This window comes from Rhipicephalus microplus, chromosome X (genome assembly GCF_043290135.1).
Source record: "Rhipicephalus microplus isolate Deutch F79 chromosome X, USDA_Rmic, whole genome shotgun sequence".
NCBI classification, from domain to species: Eukaryota; Metazoa; Arthropoda; class Arachnida; order Ixodida; family Ixodidae; genus Rhipicephalus; species Rhipicephalus microplus.
This window is the reverse complement of record NC_134710.1, coordinates 398243804-398263581: the sequence shown is the minus strand read 5'-3', so window position 1 is coordinate 398263581 and position 19778 is coordinate 398243804. Positions and strand designations below refer to the sequence as shown.

Here is a 19778-nt window from a genome sequence, read left to right as displayed (position 1 = left end):
CATCTATTAAGAATTCGCCAGGATAAATTATTCTCACTTGATATGTTGGGGGCTTTTGTCTGTTATATAAAAAACATATAGAAAGTGTACTGCTTTTGATGCATTGAAATGTAAAAAAAAATTGAACTAGTCATTCTACAAGTTTTTTGGCTCACTTTAATCCAAGTGCCAGCTCAAATAATCCACGCGCCATTGAAATAATCTGAGTGCCAAGCTATTTAATTCATGTGCCAAACATCTAGTCGAAGCGCCAACATATTTAATTCAAGTGCCAACTCGATTAGGCGGTGTGCCAGTGAGTTTAATCCAAGTGCCACCATGTTTAATCTAATTGCCGATGGCTTAGTTCAGGTGCCATTCAGTTTAACCTGTGCACCAGAAACTCATGGTTTGCCACTTTATACAGTCTAAATGTTGGAATAATGTTAACATGGATCGACAAGAACTTTTCGCTCGTCTATATATGCTAGCGCTTATGAAAGAAGGTCTCTCTAACGTTTTGGTGTCATAGCTTCAAGCTCAAAAAACAGTGCGCATTGCATTTACGGGTACTAAATGTATTTGCTCATAGAGTCCATGTTAGTCTATGCTTCATCACTACTGCATTATCCTGGCTAATCATCTACACCATCGCATATGCAGACTCATGTTACTCGTCTGCTCAGCAGACCGCATTTGGTTGCTTATTCGCTGATGCGCGCGGTCGTCTGCTCAGCCCGGTGAGAACGATAGTGACAGACAGATAATATTCATCTGCTCTTGAAATCAGAAATAACCATTTAAAAAACGAACCCTACATTTATTTGGGTTAATATGCAATTAAGGTTTTTATAAAAGCATCAAAGGAGATGCTCCTATTTTCATGTAACAGACGACGCAAGTGTTGCTACAGCGTGTTTGCTTGAAACACGCATGTTTTATCGGATACACATAATTTTGTTTGAATAAAAAGATAACAGCTAATATGAATGTAAAATATGACTTTTGTTGCTCACATCAGAATCATGAGTTTTCGTCTCATGTGCACTGTAGGACGAAAGCCTCTTCAAATGATCTCCAATTCTCTCTGCCCTGTGAGGACCTCCTAATAATTTCTTGAGAATTTCTTGAGAATGGCAATCATAGTCTGTCCTTTGCATTACATGACCTTTCCCGGTCATGTAATGCTATACCAATTCATTTATGAGCTTTAGTGATGAACGTAAAATATTTGTTAACATGTTTCTGCTTTTTATTTCGTTGCCATTAAAATGACTCCACCCGGGCCAAGCACTCATCTACAAACTTGTACATAGCAAAGTAGAAGCATGGCTGAAGCAAACAACGCCCGTAATTTTATTTCACAAATACTATCAGCGAATACAAATAATAATGATTTGTTATACTTTGCGACTATTACCTTATCTCTTATAGGAACTTCATTTCAACTGTACTGTCATTTTTACACCCCATATTCTGCTTTTTGTGCATGGATTAAACTGACTGGCACTTGAAATAAAACCGTTGGCAATTGGATTAAACCTAGTGGCACTTGGATTAAATTCACTGGCACACGGCCTTATTGAGTAGGCGCTTAGATTAAATATGTTGGCAATTAAATTAAATGTTGGGCACATGGATTTAATGTTCGGCACATGGATTAAATAGATTGGCGCTCCGATTATTTCAATGCTGCATGAATTATTTCAGCTGGCACTTGGATTAAAGTAAGCGGGAAAGCCTGTTCATGTAAAAGCTGGTGAGAGTGAGAAAAAACGGTCTTGCCTGTTGGAATTGAAATACACAGCTTTATTTTTTAACTGATTTCAGTTTGAGTATGTCACATTGTCTATAAGGTGACCAGGCCGTCGAGGCATACTCAATGATGGGGCAAACAAGAGATTTTTACATTAAAAGTTTTATATCCATCGGGGCATTCTGCATTCTTGGACTTAGATATTCTACTTGTTTTAGGGCTTTAGAACATGTCAAGGCAATTTAAGTAGATCATGAAAAATCATGAGTAAATGTAACACCAAGACGCTAATATTGCATAACTCTTGTTAACCCTTTGTGGGTTCATCAATGCAGTAAAAACTTGTTAATTTGAAGTTACTGGGACCGTGAGATATTAACAGAACGTACAAAAAGTGGGATGCAAGGAACTTGAAGTTTTTCAAAGTATAATCAGGGCTCATCGTTTGCTGTGCTGATTAGTTGGCGGCTCCAAGGGTTACGTTTCCAGCAATGCAAGGTCACTGCTTTGCCACAAACAAGAGGGAACGCCGGGTCTCGCTGTTGCAATCGCAAACAAGAAAAAAAAAAAAAGATCAACTAAAATGCAGGCCTGCGAAAAATGAGACATCTTCACTGCAACAGAGCTCCTCGCTGCATCGGCACGTCATGACTCGACCATTCGTCATTCTTTCATGTATAACGAAGATTTGAATAATAGACAGTGTGATGAAATTCACGATGTTTTGGTTGGAAAACATGATCATTGAAGCTTTCGAACAGAGTTTCGAAAGTAGGCGTAGCAGGCAAAAACTCTGCTAGAAGTGCAAGTGCGCAGATTGTTGGAACAACCGGCACTCCGAGGTTGGCATACATCGTGAATTCCACCAGACTGTCCTTTATCAACTTCTTTATATTCCCAGAAAGAATGGGTAAATCATGATGTGCTGACGTTGCGAGAAGCATGTGACATGCTGTTTGCACGTCACCACTATGCTGTAGCGGAGCAGGTCTTCTTTTCTGCAAGTGCACATTTCAATTGATCATCGAGACAGTTTTTTTTTACAATTTTATTTTTCGTCCTGGAAGTATTGAGGCTGGGGTACTTTAGCGGCCACTTAGGAGAATCGCTACAGTACATTGCCTAGTGGTTCTTAGAAGCTGTCATTTGTGCGGTTTTGTGGCGAAATCGGGATCGGGAATCGGTACACTGTACCCAAGGTTTCCGAATTAACGGGAGTGGTGCTGGCCGCTGCTTCAAATTATCCACTCAAACTAACATTACAAAATATGTGACCACTGGAATACTTCAAATCAAATGAGATTTTGAAATAACAGAGTTCGAATAATGACGTTTTTCTGTATTTTTCATGTGCTAACCAAAATTATACACAAGAAATTTTTAGATAGTGTGCTTAGAAATAGTATGAAGCACCAAGATATGACCATTAATTTAAGAGAAAAAAGTGAGATGTATGTGTCTAATTGACCTATGAAGTGCCTTTGAAAAAGTGGGACAATGCCTGTCCCATTGTCTCACGAGGGCACCAGGCTGTAATCCTTTTGCCAAATTTGTAACACGAGAAGGCCCGATTTGAGGGGCACAAAGGGACACTTCGAAAACTGTGCAAGGAAAAATTTATGGGGTACCGTATTTACAGATGGAGCACACAATTTACACCTCTGCCTGTTGTGTTGAGCCCAGTGGCCCTGTCTCAGGTCTTCCCATACAATAACCGCTTCAGCTTTTTTCTGTCTGTTTGGTTGGTCTAAATAAGAACGAACACCTTAGTTATGCTTGAATTTCTGCCCATAAATAATATTGTGCTCGTGAATCACGGCCAGCCACATCGACGTGATGTCACTGAATGCATTGAATCCTCTTACGTGCGTTTATAACGGCTGTTTCCTAAACGTGACCGTTATTTAGGCCCGAGATATTAACTTTTCTCATATATCTTGCGCTTTTGTTCTCTCTTTCGCTTACTGGTTATCATAAATTTTTGTCATTCTTTTCTTTTGGCCCTCAATTTCAGAGAGAGCATTTTAGCCATAGCTTTTGGTTTGATTGCCACTGCTCTCATAGAGGGAAAAAGATAGAAACAAAGTTGAGGGCCTTCTCTATAACAAAGTGTTGTTTTGTTATGCTATTACACCCTTCTAATTTGAAGAAAATAGCTGTGCGTGCATTTTATGTAGTTAGGCTAGGTAAGGAATTGTTTCATACATTGTCAGCTGCACCTGAAACATAACTTTTGGCACTTTCCAATCTTGAAAAAAAAAAAAAAAAGCTATTATTGCATGCTAAAATAATTCTACCAACATTCACAAAAATACCATTAATCTCGAACTTTAGCTACCTTGCACGCAATGTGACACTACATTAGAAAAAGCTGTACATTATAAATGAAATTTAAACTGAACTTTTCACCGATATTGTGTATCGCGAATGTGCCAAATACCGTATTTACTCGATTCTACCGCGCCCTCGATTGTATCGCGCACCCGTTTCCCACCGCGAAAAAAACAAAACAAAAAAACGTAGGACATCGATTGCAACGCGCACCCATTTTTCTCGCTGGCCCGTACGATCACACCACTCGAAAAAATGACTCCTTTCAGGAGCGTCTTCCATTTAAATATGGGGTACGGGCAAAGCTTGTGCCCATCTGACGTGTAACAGAGCATTGCCGTCACTAGTTTTACCGTGGACCGATGTCAGCACGCGAACTTGCTTCGCCCCCTTCTTTGCGACGGTTGTGGTGCCAGGCATGTCGAAGTAAAGAGGCATCTGATCGGCATTCCCTATTTGCCCAAGCAGGTAGCCATTGTTGCCCGGCAAGTATAGGACGAACCTCTGAAAACTGTGAAGCTTTTCATCGTACGCCTCCGCAAAACTTTTCGCATATGCATGTTCCCCTTCGGAGCGAAAAGCCTTTCCTCTTCACAAAGTTAGGCAGCACCTGCTCGCTCTAAACTATCTCTGCATTAGACCTTTTTCTAAGACTAATTGCATAGCCCGCGCTTGGAGCAGTTCTGTCGTCACGGGCCGCTATGCCGCTCGCTGCTCAAGCACATACTCGCCGAGCAGCTCTTTAATTTGCGGAAACCGACCCTGCTGTGGTCCACTGAAGCCTTTGCGTGAAGCTTCGCTGTCGACAATCTTCTGCTTTTGTTTCCGCCGGTCGGGCACGCATGTTTCGGGAACTCCGAACGACCGCGATGCGGCCCGATTTTCGTCCGTTTCTGCTCACGCGATGACTTTTCTTTTAAAAGTGGCATCGTGGTGCACTCGAGTTTTTGAAGTCGGCCCTTCCACGCCATCGATGCTAATGCACTACTAGATGACGAACTCCTCAGCACACGTACGAAGTGCAGCACATGGGAAACACATAGGCAGAAATGGCCGACGCGCCATGCCGACGCACGTAAGGGGCGGCCATTTTGGAAATGCCGATGGCAATAGATTGACCGTAATTTTTTTTTCGTACTCGATTCTAACGCGCATGCGATTTATGAACTCGCTTAACTGGAAAAAAGGTGCTGGTTAGATTCGAGTAATGACGGTATATTTTTTTTGGCTTCCTAAATGTTCCTGTAGCGGAAAACATGTAGCGGAAAAGCATCGATCTGATGGCAACACGAAGTGGCGGAGAAAGCTTTTCACTGAAAAAAAAAAAAAAAGGGGGGGGGGGACACATTCATCCCATTATTGCTCAAAGGATTAAAGTGGTACTGTAGAAAGAGTACGTTACTTTTTTTGTCAAGGGCCAAAACATTTTTTAAAAATTGCTATTCATTTCACATTTCTTGCATGAAACACAAAAAGAGTTAAAAGAATCGCTCAAACGCTTCTCGTCAGCTTTGGAGGCAATTACGTCATATAAAGTGCAATTATCTACGTAAAGGCGAATGTTAGAGGAGACGTATTTGGGCAGAGCATTGACATAGGTTAAAAATAATAAGGGGCCTAGAAGAGACCTTTGTGAAACCCTGGAACCTATCTCTAGAACTGATGACTTGACTTAACTTAACTTTACCAACTTTACCAACTTTAACTTAACTTTACCAACTGAGAGCGATTATGAAGGAAAATAGCAATCCAATTGACCAGACATGAATTTTTCAGGAAGATGTGCAATTTATGCGAAAAATGAGAATGTACTACCGTGTCGAAGGCCTTGGAGAAATCGATATAAAGGCCATCAATTTGATGGCCCTGCTCCAAATTATCAGCAATATCGTAAGTCAATTCGGTTAGTTGTGTGATAGTGCTGAAATCACTTCTGAAGCCATGCTGAGCATTAATTAACTCTTTCGTTACCCCGCGAAAATGGTTGTTTTTCATATGTCTCGGGAAGATTGTTTTTGCCAGTTTGAGAATACTCCAGCACGCATTGTGGCACACCAAACTTTGCACAATGAAATGCTCTTAGCAAAATATATATGTTTCAGAGCAATAGAAATATTTTAAAATGAAGAAAAATGTGAAAAGTGTAGAATTTTAGGTTGCCAGGTGGTAAACAGTGGAATAAAAAACACTGTATATGCAAAAATATTTAAAACAAATAAAATTCAGAAGATATATTTTGTAGATAAATGATCCAAGAACAGTATAAAAACGAATGAATATCGTACAAATATTTCTCTTTACATAGAATAACAAAGTCAGAACCGTGGTGCTGCTTCGTTGCTCGTGCCATGCGGTGAAGCATTGCATAGTTTTTCGTGAGACGCAAGTGTACTCGTACACTTTTTTCAGTCAATTTTTGTTGTCGTGTAATAAGAGCCTGCAGATGTTCCAATATAGGATTTATGCCCGTGGTGTGAATAATTCCTGTATAAGTCACATGTCTAATGAACTTTGCTATTTCGTCTAGCCATGAGCCACCTCACTCTGCATAGATTGGCATTTTAGTATATGCATCTAAGCATATTTCTTTGCATATTTTGCAAATCATATTGCAAATCATATTAAAAAAACAACATCGGGCGCAGTTCTGAAAGGTTTTGTACTGCTCCATGGTAAGAGCCGCGTTCTGGTGGCCTTCTTGTCTCTGCAGCTGGCGCCAGCACACCGTGCCCCAGTGATGTGCGGACCTTACACGTAACTATAATAGCTATAAGATTGTGCACGAAGGTCATCAGCTACACACTTGCGGCAGAGATAACTTGAGGTCTTATTGAAATAAACCCATGAATAGCTGCGGATGCCTCAGTGATATATAGATTAATATGTAGGGTTTGACGTCTCAAAACCACCATATGATGATCAGAGACGCCGTAGGGGAGGGCTTCGGAAATTTTGACCACTTGGGGTCCTTTAACGTGCACCCAAGTCTGAGCACATGCGCCTACAATATTTCCGGCTCCATCGGTAATGCAGCCACCGCAGTCGGGATTCGATCCTGCGACCTGCGGGTCAGGAACGGAGTACCTTAGCCACTAGACCACCGCGGCGGGGCTCTCAGGCTGATGCAAAACATCGTCACCATAAAGCTGATATGCCGTTGTTTTCGGACTCTAAGCTCGTCGTCACTCAATTCAGGTGCGGTTGCAACACAGTTTTGAGCGGCGCGTGTTTTTTGCAGCGCAGGTGCGCACTCATGGGCACGTGACGGCGATGTCATAGGAGCGACTAGTGACACTAGATGCGACCCTGTGTCTGATATATCAATGCAAGCAAAACCAAAGCAGCTGGAATCAGAGAAGGCCACCTTGACACTTTAAACATGCGATGGACCTTCGTAAACTTTTTTTGTAGAACAAATTTTCCCTGACTTGAGGAACAGCTCTCTATTGAATATATTGCATAAATTTCTGGCAATCATTACTGCTCAACATAGTCAAATTGCAAAGCTCACACTTTAATTTGATATTAGCCTTGCAAAGGTTCGTTTTATTGCAGAACTTCGATGTTACTGTAGCATAATCATGAGGGGTACGCACTTTTGACAAGTTTGCGGGCTAGTGCACTTTTCCAACAATACGCGCAGATTGGTATGCGCAAGGGTCTGTAAAAAATCACTATGTTGCCAAAACGAGCAAATCGAAATTGATTCTGAAAGTTGAGTGGCTGGACTAAATACTAGAAAGTGTTGGGTGCACGAGAAACAAATTTACTGTCACAAAATTGATGATACAAAAGCGCCGATCACCAGTCATCTATTTTAATAGGTGTGGTAACGAAAGAGTTAAAGGGGCCCTGCAACACTTTTGGAGCATGGTCAGCAAACGCTGCCTATTGGTGCAAATATACTAAAAAAGCACGTGAGCGCTCTAGCTGCTTGTACTTCGTCCACATTATCCCTGTGGCATCGAGTGAGTGAAAAAAAAAAGCACACAAGCGCGAGAACTGCAGGTTTAGTTCATCTAAGTAATCCTTGAAGCGTGAAGCGTGGCTAGTGTGAAAAAATGTAAAAAGTCTTAGGTTTGCCACATCGGCGAAGTAACAATAATTGTTGGGGGATTAAAGGGGCCCTGCAACGCTTTTTGAACATGGTCAAAAAGGGCTGCCGATCGGTAGTAGAGGCTCCTCGAGAACATGCGAGCCAAATATTAGAGCACAGCACGCGGCCTGGATTTCATAATAAACTATCAAATTCAGCTAAAAATTGCTTTTTTTTCTCTTGAAAGAGGACGGAAGATGCTAAATAATTGCTTGTAGAAGGCCATCTATCAGCCATTAGCTGATTTGAACATGGCGCGCTCAGTCGTTACAGGGGTCGCTGCGGGAGGCTGCGATTTGCCTACGCGTGCGTGTGTGATCACACAGAAAAAGCCGCGTATTCAAAGAAAAAAAAAAGAGAAACGGTTCAACGTCACGAGGTGCGCGTGATGTACTTTATTTGTCCCTGCCATTCCTCCTTGCTTAGCTTCCAGTGCTTTTGCCAAGACAGAAAAGAGAACGCGATTGCAGCATGCGACAATTCGTACTGGATGGATTCTTAAAATTTTTGCGGCATTGAGTTCGTAAGGCAATAAACTCTTCGAGCGAAACCATTCCATGGGTACTTGACAAAGTGTTTCGGGCCGCTTAAATAATGGTGTGACTCTAGGAAATTCATTATGTGTTCATAGATTAGGACTATATATGCTCCAACATTTTGCATGAATATTGAGTTAAGGAAATTGGTCTATAATTACTTCTGTAAGTCTTGTTACCTGATTTATACAAAGGTATTACTCTTGCAAACTTTCAAGATGAAGGAATAGTACTAGTTTTCAAAGATTTCATAAACTTAGTAGAAAGGTAACGAGATGTCCGTTGAGAATAACACAGGAAAAAGGAATTCGGAACACCATATGAAGCACTAGCTTTTTTGATGTCTAATTTTAAAAGAAAAATAAGAATACCATTAAGACTAATTACAATGTCTTGAATGGAATGATCAAAATATTATAAAAAAATCTGATATGATTGCGAATAAATATTGTATACATCTAATGGAAATATTCGTTAAATGCATTAAATATGCACACATGGTCTAGGCATACGTGTGCCAGTAATGCCTGGTTTGCATTCCTGATTAATGTGGTACTTAAAACAGAGGACAGCAAGAAAATGTATCATGCAAGGCAGCATTAGCCAGATGTTTTAATCGATTTCCTTAGTACTTCCAGAGTAATTGAGGCAGCCAATTGCAATAGAAGGTGCCAACTGTGTTAGCACTCTCTTTATCACTCTGAGCGCAAAGGAAAAAAGGAAATCGTCTGTCTGGGTGATGCTGGCTTGCATGATTGATACCTTTATTATGAGTAGCACATGTTTTAGAAATAAAATGCGGGTATTGGCAGTGTAAATGCTGTCATCTTCCTTTATCCCTATGTTTTCAGTGCTATGGCCTTATTGAATGTAGCGAACCAACTAGCTCAAATGTCAGTACTCTTGAAATTGAGTCTGGTTAAGTAATGAGCTGACCCTTATGATTTACAGTATTGGGTATGCAAAGCCGAATTTCGGACAGTTGCAACTTGTCCCTTGGTTGTTGCAGGAGTGGGAGGCTGTCATCGATTCCAGGTCTTCAGTGCCGTGTGGATCGCCCCCTAGATTTTCTCGGGCTCCTGAACACATCGTCCGAAGCTTGCTATGGCATTAATATTCCTGCTCTCAGGGTGGGTGAACACTTGTCACTTGGGTGCACAACAGTCCTTAGGTTATCAAGTGTTCTGGCGCACATTGAAGGATAGCGGGCCTGTTGTGAAGTGACGTCAGTCCCTATCGAACTGTTCAGCATGCGCTGGTGGCGCATGCTCGTCGCCACTGTTACATAGAAAGGAGGCATATAGCAAACAGAGGGCGCATGCGCCACCAGTGCAAGTTGAACAGTTTGATAGGGACTAACATCACTTCACAACAGCGCCCACCGTGCAACGAGCGTGCTTTGATATTTCCTAAAAATGGTGACTAGCGAGACTGTGAGTGTGGTTATTTGTGCGAATAGTAGATTTAAGGGGCCCGGCTACACTTCTTCGAGTAGTCTTCTAATGACTTCATTAGAAGACTACTTGAAATGAAGATGTTTTTAAATAAAGATGTGTTTTTCTAAACATTGTGACGCCCCTGGTGCAGTGCCTTTGGGCTAAGAAGGGTAATCATTGAATAAAGAATAAAAAAAAAGGAGCTTATTGCCTTACCAATTGAATGCCGCAAAAATTATTACACTTGGTCAGGTATGAGCAGAGTCACGGAGATTATAACACTCGGTCAGGTATGAGCAAAGCCACGAGGACTGTTTCATCACTTTCTTTCTCCTTCGAGACAGTAGAAACTTGATGATACGATTACAGTTGATGCAAATGTCGCGATGATAGTAACTTTAAGATTGCTTCGAATGAACTACATTATAGAAAATACGCCGTGATTTCGTGTTATATGAATGATATTCCCAGCCACCGTAAATGATAGGAACACGCAATTGACTGCTGCGCGCGAATGGCGCAACACGGCTTGTCTGTGGGAAGAAGGCCTGTTCACAGTTGGCCTCGAAGGGAGTGAACATGGTAAAACTAACGTGTATTTCTCTCGCTTTGCCGCCTAAGTGTCCGGAAAGCCATGCCGCGTAGCTGATACAAAAACAATCGGTTTGAGACCAATTTTTTTGCCATGCAATGCCAGATAGCCTTATTTCTTCAGAGCTTTGGTTGCAGTGGCTGCACTAATCCTCAAACCACATAATGTCAACAACGAACCGAAAATTCAACATGGCAATATAGGCGTCGGCAATGGCTCGCGTCGGCACAATCGCGAACTACCCGCGCAGTATGACAAAGCTCACAGCCTTGGCATGGATGCATTCATCGAGAGCCTGGTTTGGATTACGATCGCTGTGAACACCGGAAGTAGAAGAAGGTGCAGCAGCAGTGAATCGGCATACGGCATACCCTAATGTGTCTCGCTTTTGCAGTGCCCATTGCATCTATCGCCGCCGCTGCTGGTGCGTCCGCTCGAGTCGTTTCTGCTGGTGTATCTCCTTAAACAACGTTTGTACAGGTGTAAACTATTTTTTTTTCAGTGCTTTGCATGCATAACTAGAACTCTGTACTAATTTTAATGCTCAGGAAATGGGATAAACGGAATTAATTTTTGAGTGGCAGCGGAAGTGTGAACATTTTCGACAGGTGCAGATGTGGTTTTGCAGCGGCTGTGGAATTTTCATCTGAATTCTCCCGTGTGATTTTTTTAGTGTCGAATTCGTGGTGCATTTTTCCAGCTGCTTAAGCGGTGGAGCGAGTGAATTTCCATTTAGTTTTGCCGCATTCCCTTGCTTTGATGCCAAGTTTGAACGCGCTTTAAGCACCAGCAGCATGAGTAAGGAAACTGCGGCACTTTATTGAGAGGTGTTGATAGCAGGAAAGATCAAAAGATGGACTCTTTTTCAGAAAGAAGTAGCTGACCCCTATGAAGTTCTTGTTCATCTTCATGATCAGCTTTAACTTGTGTTTGGTTCATACAAATATTTTGCTTGCTTCCTTCGAATTCGCATGATTGAGATTCTACTGTACCAGGGGGCACACTGAAAGCTGCGCAGAGAGGGGATGACAAGGGGGCAGTAAAATGAATCCCATGGTCAGTGCACATCGTGACCTTGTGCACTTTGTTTTCACTTTTCTTTCAATGGGTCATAGAGTTTCCTAATAATACTATAGACGAAACTCTGGCACAAGTGTCTATGGGAGTTGCAACGTGTGGCGCTTCAGCGAGCATGGGAATTATGGGTAGTACACAGACTTGTCAAATTTTCATAGTTTCGGCTCCAGTTTGCTTCGCTTGGCTTAACATTGCTTTGTCACGAAACTACAATCGGAAATTGTTCTGCAATTTATGGTGACCTTACTGCTCACCGTAGCGGATGATCACTGCGGGTTCGCGCTTAGCGAGCCACAGGGCCGTGACTCCGTCATCTACTCGCACGTAGCGCACCGCTCCGCGCGCGCTCAGCTAACAAAACGTTTAGCGCGGCGCGGCAAAACAGACAGTGTTCAAATAACAGAAATACACCAACATTTTATTACCTTTGGCGGCACCCTGAGCAACAGTACAATGTCTGCTCTCGGGACACGGACGTTCTCGATAAGGAGAAACCGCGAGCACGTCACAGCAGGCACTGGCGAGCTTTGGCACGCCGGTCGGAAAAAGGTCCCTTGTGGCTATGCTGCTCACTCTCACGATGGCCACTGGGCTTGGTCGCGAGAGTTAGGTCAAACTTCATACGCGTAGGCCTACAGCAAGTCGGCTCGGTGTGGTACGACCACTTCAAGCACTAAGCACCGCTGTTGGCTTAGCGTATGGTACCAAAGCTAGCACTCAACACACCTGCCGGGATGCCAAGGCCCCCAGGCAGGCTACAGTTCCGTGATTCCCAAAGGGAACGCGGACGAAGGAAACACGTGCTTGCCCGGCGCCAACCACGTAGGAAAGAGCTTCTTCAGCACGCACGTAACACGTGCCGCGCCCGCGCGTGGGGCCATCTATCGCCACGCGCTGTTAGCAGAGCAGGAAAAGGGAAAGGGAGCGGCCGTACGGCGGAATGCCCGGGAAATGGTCGCGGGCGCGCTTCAGATCCCCACATTCTCCTCTCCTTAATTCACCCTATATACCGGTCTGCAAAGGCAGCTGATTGTTGCCCATGCAAGCAAAAACGTCATGCAATGGGCAACAGGTAGCCTCAACCTGGCCCTGTAACTGCTGCTGAAGAAAAAAAAATGAAACGACAAAAATAATACACTTGGGAAATACATTGGTGCCGTGGAAGAGAGGTAATGGAAGTTTATGATGCTCACGCAGGAGCGCGTCCATGGCTTGGAGGGGAAGCGTCACGTAATGTTTGGGCTGGGTGGCCGGGTGGATGCGAGAGTGCAAGGTGAGAGGACTGGTTGAGGCCCTCATGTGAAGAACAGGCTCACCTTCGTCTCGTCGATGTTGACGACAGGCCCGCGAGTGCAACGAACGCCGCCTCGGTGGAGGTCCGGGTGGACCTTGCTGTGACAGCCAGCTCTTCTGCTGGAATAATGGTTGCCAAATCAACTGGCTGCGAGGCGTCCTGGCGTTGGTCGAGTCGTGCACAGTGTATGCGACAGCTGGCCTTGTGCAGGAGCCATGATGGAAGTGCCAGCAGAGCTTCTCAGCGACGGCTGGAGGCAGGGTACAGCCGGGCTGCCTAACGACTGTGGATCTCTGAACACCTCCAAGGTGGTGCAGAGGTCGGTGGCTTCATAAGTTGACCACACACAAAAGCACCATGCACGTGTACACACACACACACACACACACACGCACGCACGCACACACGCGCGCACACACACACACACACACACACACACACCTCTCTCCGATGATCGGTGCCTCCAAACCCCCCCCCCCCCCCCCCCCCGCAAAGAAAGGCACAGAGCATCCTTTGTCCCTCTCTCCACGCTAAAGCATCAATTCACGATCCCCTCCTTCAACGAGCAGAAAAAAGAAAACACGAAAACTACATCAAGTAAACATGAACTCCCAAATGAAAATCAGCAGCAACAACTGGGCGGAGCCGACTTCCTTGCAAGCACTGGCTGTAAAGAAGTTAGCTAACTGAGACTAGATAGTAAAACTGATGGCCTTCGGTTGCGGAAATAAGATTGCCGTCCGGCGCGAAATCACTAAGGTGACTGCTTACTCATATTATACCGGTGCGTGGTCCGAATGCGGTCCGCCGCGCCGGGTGTGCGCCGTTGCTTGCCCGAAAAGCCACTGGGCGTTGGCGCAGGCTCGTCAGACCTAGACGCAAAGGCTTTCAGGTCTGCGATGTGGGCACGGCTGAGTTTTTCCGAAAGTGGGTCTTTTAGCAAGTACCGTATCTACTCGCATAATCCTCGCACTTTTTTTGCCAGAAAATCGATGCAAAGTTTGGGGGTGCGAGAATTACGTGGGGAAAACTTTTCACAAAAACGCAGAGAGCGAAAAAGAAAACGAAGTAGCCGCAAATCGGGATTCTCACACCAGCAACTTACAGCAAGCTTTAAGAAGTATTAATTAGAACTTACCTCAACATTAAAAGCAGAGGTTCAACACAAGGCAAGATTTGTTTGAGACACAAAAAGTGGAAGCAAATAGTCGAGAATTAGAATACCATACGCGGACCTTGTGGGCGTTGTGGGCGTAGCGGTCGGCGCTCAACAGGAGCCCTCAAAAGGTAAGCGTAGGACGTCAGTATTGGGCTGATGGCTATTTAACAGAATCGTCCGCACTTTCTTTCTGAAGAAATAAAGTTTACCATCCCAGTTTTAGGCACACGGCAGGCCCAACGCGTCTTGGTGAATTTCAGCTGCCATCACCAGTAGCGAGCACAAAACTCGTAGGCTCCGAAGGGCCTACTGGCGGCCCTGTTGCCGTTGTTTAGCGCATGATCTATCACTTGCAACTTGAAGCAGCCGTGTGGCTTCAGTATTGCCCCATAACGTGCCAAGATTACCGACACAACATACAAAACACGCTGCAACGCGCACTGGCCACTACGGCTTGGCTTGGATTGGATTGAATCTCCGTGTAATAGTACGCTTCATGCTTAAGAGATGGCGCCAGATGGTGCACTTTTTCATCATTAATGGCTGGAACGATCAGACGACATTATTGTGGCAGTTTTTAGGAGTGCGATAATTACTCGAGGAAAAAAAAAATCGTTGTATTTTTTCTTGGGCGATGTAGGGGGCGCGAGAATTATGCGAGTGCGAAGATTACGCGAGTAAATACGGTACGCGAGCAAAGTCCAAGCTTTCTCTACTCGGTACGGACCAAGCCACTTTGGAGCGAGCGAAGCTGAGAAACCTTTGCTTGCGTCGCTAAGAGCGTGGTTGCGCTTCAGGATGAGGTCACCTACATTAAATGAAAGGTGGCGACGTTTTCGGTGGTACTGGGCCTTTTGCTCGGTCCTGGCCAATGCCAAACTCTGCCTCGCTCTGCCTCGCTCTACTGAGAGCTTGACAAAGCCTGTGCCGAAGTGTTGAAGCGTAAGCAGAACAATCTGCCGGCTCTTCCTTCTCCCCAAGTTGGCATTGCGTGACACTGGTCACCGGATTTGCGAACTCCTTTCCGAAATTAAGGAAGGCGGGAGAGAAACCTGTAGAGCGACTCTCGATGGTTCGGATTGCAAAGCAAATATTCTTTCTGCCCAGTCCTGTTGACTTACGGCAAGGGCCGCCAACATCGGTTTGAGCGTACGATTGGTTCGCTCCATGAAATTGGACTGGGGATGGTAAAGTGAAGTGGTGCTGTTATCTATTCCTAGAGAACGGCATATATCACCAAACACCTGAGCGGTGAAATACGACGCGTTGTCCGTGATCAATCTTTTCGAAAAGCCGAACCGACAAAACACTTCCTGTAGCCTCTCTAGCACTGCTCGCGCTGTCACTTTCCGTAGCGGAAACAACTCCACCTATTTGGAAAATGATCGACGACCATCAGATGTACGAACCCCTGCTTACTCCTGGGGAACGGCCCTATTAGATCGCAGGTGGCTACTTGCCACGGACGCTCACTGACAATCGGTTTCATCAAACCGGGCGGCTTGCCACCCCTTGATTTTACCGCTTGACAGACGTGGCAGGAATGGCAATAGCGAAAAATGTCACGCTCATGCCAAGCCAAGTCACAACCTTGCTCAGTTTCACAAAAACTTTGGAGCCCCTCAGGTGACCGGCCATGGGTTCGTTGTGATAGGCTCGCAACAGTGCACCTGTCAGACTTTTGGGCACACCACCTCAAACGGGTCCACGGACTCCTCATCGGTGGCTATGTATTTCAGCAGGAGTCCATCATGTTTCAGCAAGTATGTATCCGTGGGGGACCCAGCGACACACGCCGGTTCCCATCCCTCTGTGCCCGCTGCACTACCAGCAGCATCTCGGCGCTCCGTCTACCTGAGACCGTCGCTCAACTCACGACAAAACGGATCATCTTGCTGGTCCTTCAGTAACTCTTGTCTGCTGAAAGCGATTCCCATTCTCCCAAAGGGGAGTCTGGTATCATTCCCACTCAGGACTGCAGCCTTGGCATCCGCTCGCATTGGCGTCATGGGTTTGCTTCCCTTCCGCTCCCCCTCTCGCCCGCTTTGCGGCACGCTGCTTGCTTGGCCCGCGGAAAGGGTTTGCTTATGGCGCACTCACCCTTTTCTTCACATGGCGGCTCTGCCCCCGTTTCGCCTGTGTCGCTCGCTTGCACAAAGGCACCGCTAGCGGTTGTCGCACCGGGATCCAGGCTCTTGGACACTGGGGCACGAGATAGCGCGTCAGTTACCACTTTTGTGCTCCCCTTCTGATACTGCACTGAAAAGTCATAATGCTGTATTAGGAGAGCCCAGGGTGCTAGCCTGTCTGCAGGCTTACGGACCCGCATCAGCCAGCTAAGCGTGCTGTGATCTGTTTGCACCATAAATTTCGTCCCATCAAGGTAGACATCCAACTTCCACAGTGCAAACACGATGGTGAGACACTCCCTCTCGGTCACGGAATAATTCCTTTCCGCGGGTATCAACGAGTGGCTGGCAAAGGCCAACGGCTGCAACACACCATACTATTCCTGTAGGAGAACTGCACCTAATCCCAGATCGCTTGCGTCAGTCTGGACAACAAACGGTCTGGTCAGGTCGGGGATTTTGAGCTAGACAGACGGCAAAATGCCTCTTGCTGCTCAGGTCCCCATCGCCACTCAGCTGACTTAGCCAAGAGCTTGGTCAAGGGCGCCTGCACTTGGGCACAGGACGGAATGAACGACCGGTAAAAATTGGCCATTCTGAGAAAGCGTCATAGGCCGCGTACATCCTTGGCGCGGGGAAATCGAGGATTGCTCGAAGTTTCTCCCGATCTGGCTCAATGGAGCCTTTGCCCAGCGTGAAGCCAAGTAACTAAACACGGGTTTGCACTAGTTGGGCCTTTGCGGGATTTAACGTCATCCCGGCGGCTCTCACCCTCTCAAGCAAATGGGCAATGTGGGCCAAGTGCTCTTCGAAGGTTCGTGAATAAATCACGATGTCGTCGAGGTAGCACATGCAGTAAGATCACTTTGCTTTCCCGAGGATGCGGTCCATGAGTCTCTGAAAAGTCGCAGGAGCATTGCACAGACCAAAGGGCATTCGAGTGAACTCAAATAACCCTCTCTGGGATGTGAACGCGATCTTGCACCGGTCACGCTCATCCATCCAGACCTCTAGGTAACCTTTGGAGGCATCTAATGTGGTAAAATACCGCGCAGTGCCGAGGTTTCCTACGATGGAGCTAATCGTGGGGAGCGGATAGGCATCCTTACGAGTCACTCCGTTCAGACGGCGGTGGTCTATGCACAGGCGATGACTGCCATCTTCCTAAGGCACCAACACAATTGAGACGCCCAGGCACTGGACGAACGGCAAACAATGCCAGCTGAGAGCATCTCATCTAGCAAGCCATCAATTACCTGCCTCTTGACTTGGCTGACGGGCCTGGGGTTACACTTCAAAGGAAGGGCATCGCCAGTTTCGATCGAATGGCTCGCCAAATCGGTACAGCCTGGTTGATCGGGGAAGAGCTCGTCATGCACGCGTAACGTTGCCGACGAATGAGCCTTCTGTGTATCATCCTATTGAGTCGCATAGGCGATCAAAGGATGTGGAGCCTCTTCGTGTCGTGCCGCTCGATCTGGATGGGGATTTTGAGCCAATGAGTACATAGTGCAGGGGCTTGGCCCCGAGGTTTGGACGTGACACGGTTTCGATGCTTCCACTGCACAGGCAACAACAAATGCCGGTGGGCTGATGAGTGGTTTTAGCTAGGAAAAAGGACCGTCGCGATAGCCTCCATTCGCAATGTCCACTACGATACTGGGTTTTAGGAGAAAGTCCCGACTGAGAATCACAGGAACACTGAGCCCTGGAAGATGAACGAAACGCGCGCGTCTCATTCGGCCTCCCCATCTGACAGTCAACCTCGCGGTGTCCGCCGACTGGACCACGCCTTTCGCGAGGGTGAATGTCGTTCGGCTGTCTCGTGAGCGCACCAAGTGCCTCTGCAAGTGGGACAACACCTGTCCGCCAAACAAAGAAGCGATTGCGCACATGTCCAGCAATGCCGAGAATTCGCGACCGACAATGATGACCGAAATAAACGGCGCGTGCGCACCAGCTAGACTGCTTGCCTGGTACGCAGATTGGAGAAGCAAGAGTTCGGCCGCTCGTGCGTTCACGAACGGCCCGCGCTCCCGTTTCCCGGCCTCACAGGAGGCACAAACGCGGAGCACTTCCTGCTACTATGTGCCCTCGTTGACGGCAGTGGAAGTAGTGCACTCCATTACGGTCCCTTTCCCGAGACGGAGCAGCTTCGAGCTGCTGGGGTCGGTTTGCCACGTGATCAAAGGAACCGCTCTGATGACCGTCACCACCGGTGATGCGCTAGGTCAGATTTCGGGTCTCCTCGCGCGTGTCGAGTTGCGATGCAGCACCAGCTGCGCGCCTTCCGTACGTGTAGGGATCTAAAGCCCGATCGCTTATCTTTCATGTGCGCCCACCTGTAGCGGTAGCTGCAAAGGCAGCTCCGGTGTGCTGTTGCTGCTGGGGAAGGGTCATGGCCCCTCCCCATGCGCAGCGCATTTCAAGGGCCTCGCTGGCTGGCGGTAGTGGGGGATAGGCACGCGCGGCGAGAATGTCGCCTTGAATGCACTTTGCCTCGATGGCCAACTCCTCCAAATCATGGAAGCGACCGCTGTGCAGGTATGCCGAAAAAGTCGGGTGTGCCTGCCTGATCACCCTTTCGACGTGCTCCTCGTTCGAGGCTCTGGGCTCAGCAATAGAGAAAAGGTTTTCCATCGCGCGTACGTACTCCTGAAGCGACTCATCAGGAGCTTGCGTGCGGAGCTCGAGCTCGCGCCACATCCTAGTAGTCAGCGGGTAAGAATTCGCTCAGAAAGGCCACGCGGAATTCATCGAGGGTTGCTGCTTGGTGGCCGGAAAGCCGATGCCATGGCCGTCATGTCAGTTAGTAGCCGGGATGATGCGTCCGAGCATTTCCTGGTCGTCTAGGTCCATGGCTCTCTGGTAGCGTCCAGGTAATCTTTTGCACTTTGGAGGTCACCATACCCTCTGTATATCGGAACGGCCAATATGACAGCGGGATGAGGGCGTTTTGGAATTGCCGAAAGCATTTGGACTGCCCCCGTGAGTGCCTGAATCATTTGGGTGGCATCTTGCAGCAGTGTCTGTGCGCCCGCTTCAAAGGAAGCTGTCGGTGCATTAGCGGCGCGGGCGAGCGATGGGGAACTGTCTCCGAGCTCAATAAGTGGCGTGGTTTCAAAATGGATACCGGACGCTCACGACATTGGGGAGCGCCTGTTGTTCACAGCTGCCTCTTGGGGCACCTTCACGTGAAATTGCTAGGCCGCTTGCGACTAGCGGTACAGGCGCGTGCTCGAAATGACCTTGGCTGCTAGGTTGCGTAGCAGCCAGCGGGCAAAATTCGGCAACGGCTGAGGCCGCGATGCCCATCTGTGCCCCAGAAGCTCCACTGAGAGCCGTTACGGAGCGCTGTGACATGGAACTGCCATGCATTCCAAAGGGAGCAGT

At 46.7% G+C, this 19778-nt stretch overlaps 1 protein-coding gene across 2 annotated transcripts in view; it reads left to right on the top strand.

Moving 5' to 3' along the window:
- LOC119160999 (protein zer-1 homolog) overlaps positions 1-19778 on the top strand; it is a 214168-nt gene that overhangs the window by 36187 nt on the left and 158203 nt on the right. For both annotated transcript variants that reach the window (XM_037413298.2, XM_075880180.1), the window contains exon 6: positions 9708-9828. In XM_037413298.2, the coding sequence (XP_037269195.2) occupies positions 9708-9828 (121 nt within the window). The remainder of the gene's footprint in view (positions 1-9707; positions 9829-19778) is intronic.